At 46.2% G+C, this 1,730-nt stretch overlaps 1 protein-coding gene across 1 annotated transcript in view; it reads left to right on the top strand.

Moving 5' to 3' along the window:
- Positions 1-1,730, top strand: part of LOC111655054 (GRAM domain-containing protein 2A-like) — a 27,649-nt gene that overhangs the window by 12,547 nt on the left and 13,372 nt on the right. The window contains exon 5 of the mRNA XM_023406298.2: positions 321-428. Coding sequence (XP_023262066.2) covers positions 321-428 — 108 coding nt within the window. The remainder of the gene's footprint in view (positions 1-320; positions 429-1,730) is intronic.

Here is a 1,730-nt window from a genome sequence, read left to right as displayed (position 1 = left end):
GCGGGGGAAACACTAATGAGCATGTGCAGTTGGCTGCACAACGCAAAAAGCTTTTTTGGCTTGTTTTCATTGAGCTGAGTGGACACTGAGTGTGTTGTCCAGCTCCCATCATGCACTCTGCCTCCGCTGAGTCACAGCAGCTCCTGCAGATTCTCTGTCTGCTGCTCTCTCCACTTCGTCAGATAAAACGTTATTAAAGAGGCACAGTAAAGCTCTCCTTGTTAGCTTAGCTCGACGCTAACGGGACACTAGGTTCATTTAGGAAGTCTCCGCTGCGTCACGTCCTCCTGTGACCTCACTGTGTGACATCATTGGCACAGATCCTCGGGTCAAAGTTCACTGAGGTTCCCGCAGGAGACGGGAGACTGATGTATGAGACGGGACGTGTCCCACCGCCCCCGTTTCTGTTCAGCGGCGCCGGCGACCACGTGACGATTGTTTCCTTTAAAACGAGTCAGTGAAACGTGTTTGACGTGTAAACAACAGTTTTGTTTCTGTCGGCCGAGTGTGAACGCAGCTTCTGTCTCTGCTCCAGTTCTCCCATCAGGCTCCAACTGTTTGTATAATTAGTTCTTCTGTCGTGTGTGTGTGTGTGTGTGTGTGTGTGTGTGTGTGTGTGTGTGTGTGTGTGTGTGTGTGTGTGTGAGATTTCTTAAAGCAACACACCGTCTGTCAGAGCTGTTTGTTGGAGGGGGATATGCGTTACTGATCACATGATTTTAGTCCACATTTTATTTGTGTTTTTTAATTTCCTGTCAGGACTCATCGTCAGGGCGACAGATGGACGAACATTATTATGAACCAGCTGCACATGATGTGACAGACTCCTCCCATGTTATTTCCCTGTCTTTTGGCACTGGACGTTATTGGCTCGTGTCGACCACGCCCCCTGGCTGTTACTGGACAGATCCGGCTTTTAATTGATTCCTGCTTTTTATTGGAGGAAATGCAGTTACTGCGTCGTCCTCCCCAACATCTGGAAACACTCACTGAAGTGACCCTCCAACCACAGCTGTGTGACAGTGACATCACCGCACTGACTAAACAAAACAAAACACTCCCCTCTCCCGAACACAGAACTGTACCTCACTGCCTCGGCGACAGTCAGAGCGGCAGCCATTTTGTTTTCAGGTCGTCTGTCCGTCTCGTTCTCATGGACACGATATCTCAACAACACCTTGACGAAACTTCTTCAAAATTGGCACAAACATTCACCAGGACTCAAGGACAAAGTGAATAGATTTTGGGGATCAAAGGTCAAAGGTCAAGGTCATGGTGACCTCACAAAACACAAATGGTTAGTATTTTCTCTGACTGTATAAACAGGGATGTGACCTAAAACTAGTCCGAGTGGCCACACTCACCACGAGGAGCTGATTCTAGCAACGTCTCTTCCTGGGTTCACTCAAGTAAACGTGACATCACACTGCAAAACAAAAATGTAAATTAGAAATCAAAGACAAAAACAAACAACAGTCAAACTACTAATTACTACTCATCTAAACAGGCAGTAAAACATTTGATCAAAATTTAAGATAAACACAAGAAACTTGTGCTACAGAAAATGGACCAGACTCAGTGAATAGCTCCCTAAGCTTAACATGTCTTATGATAACTATTAATTTAACTGTACAGACTAATGAGCAGTGATAACTAACATGTCTTTGGGGTCATCAGGTGGGAACCTCCTTTCACCAGTGTTTCGTCTAGTTGGTCCCACGACACCTCCA

This window comes from Seriola lalandi, unplaced genomic scaffold (genome assembly GCF_002814215.2).
Source record: "Seriola lalandi dorsalis isolate HSWRI2012SDOR001 ecotype SW California unplaced genomic scaffold, Sedor1 jcf7180002054300, whole genome shotgun sequence".
In the NCBI taxonomy this organism is placed as follows: domain Eukaryota; kingdom Metazoa; phylum Chordata; class Actinopteri; order Carangiformes; family Carangidae; genus Seriola; species Seriola lalandi.
This window is presented reverse-complemented; position numbering and strand designations above follow the sequence as displayed.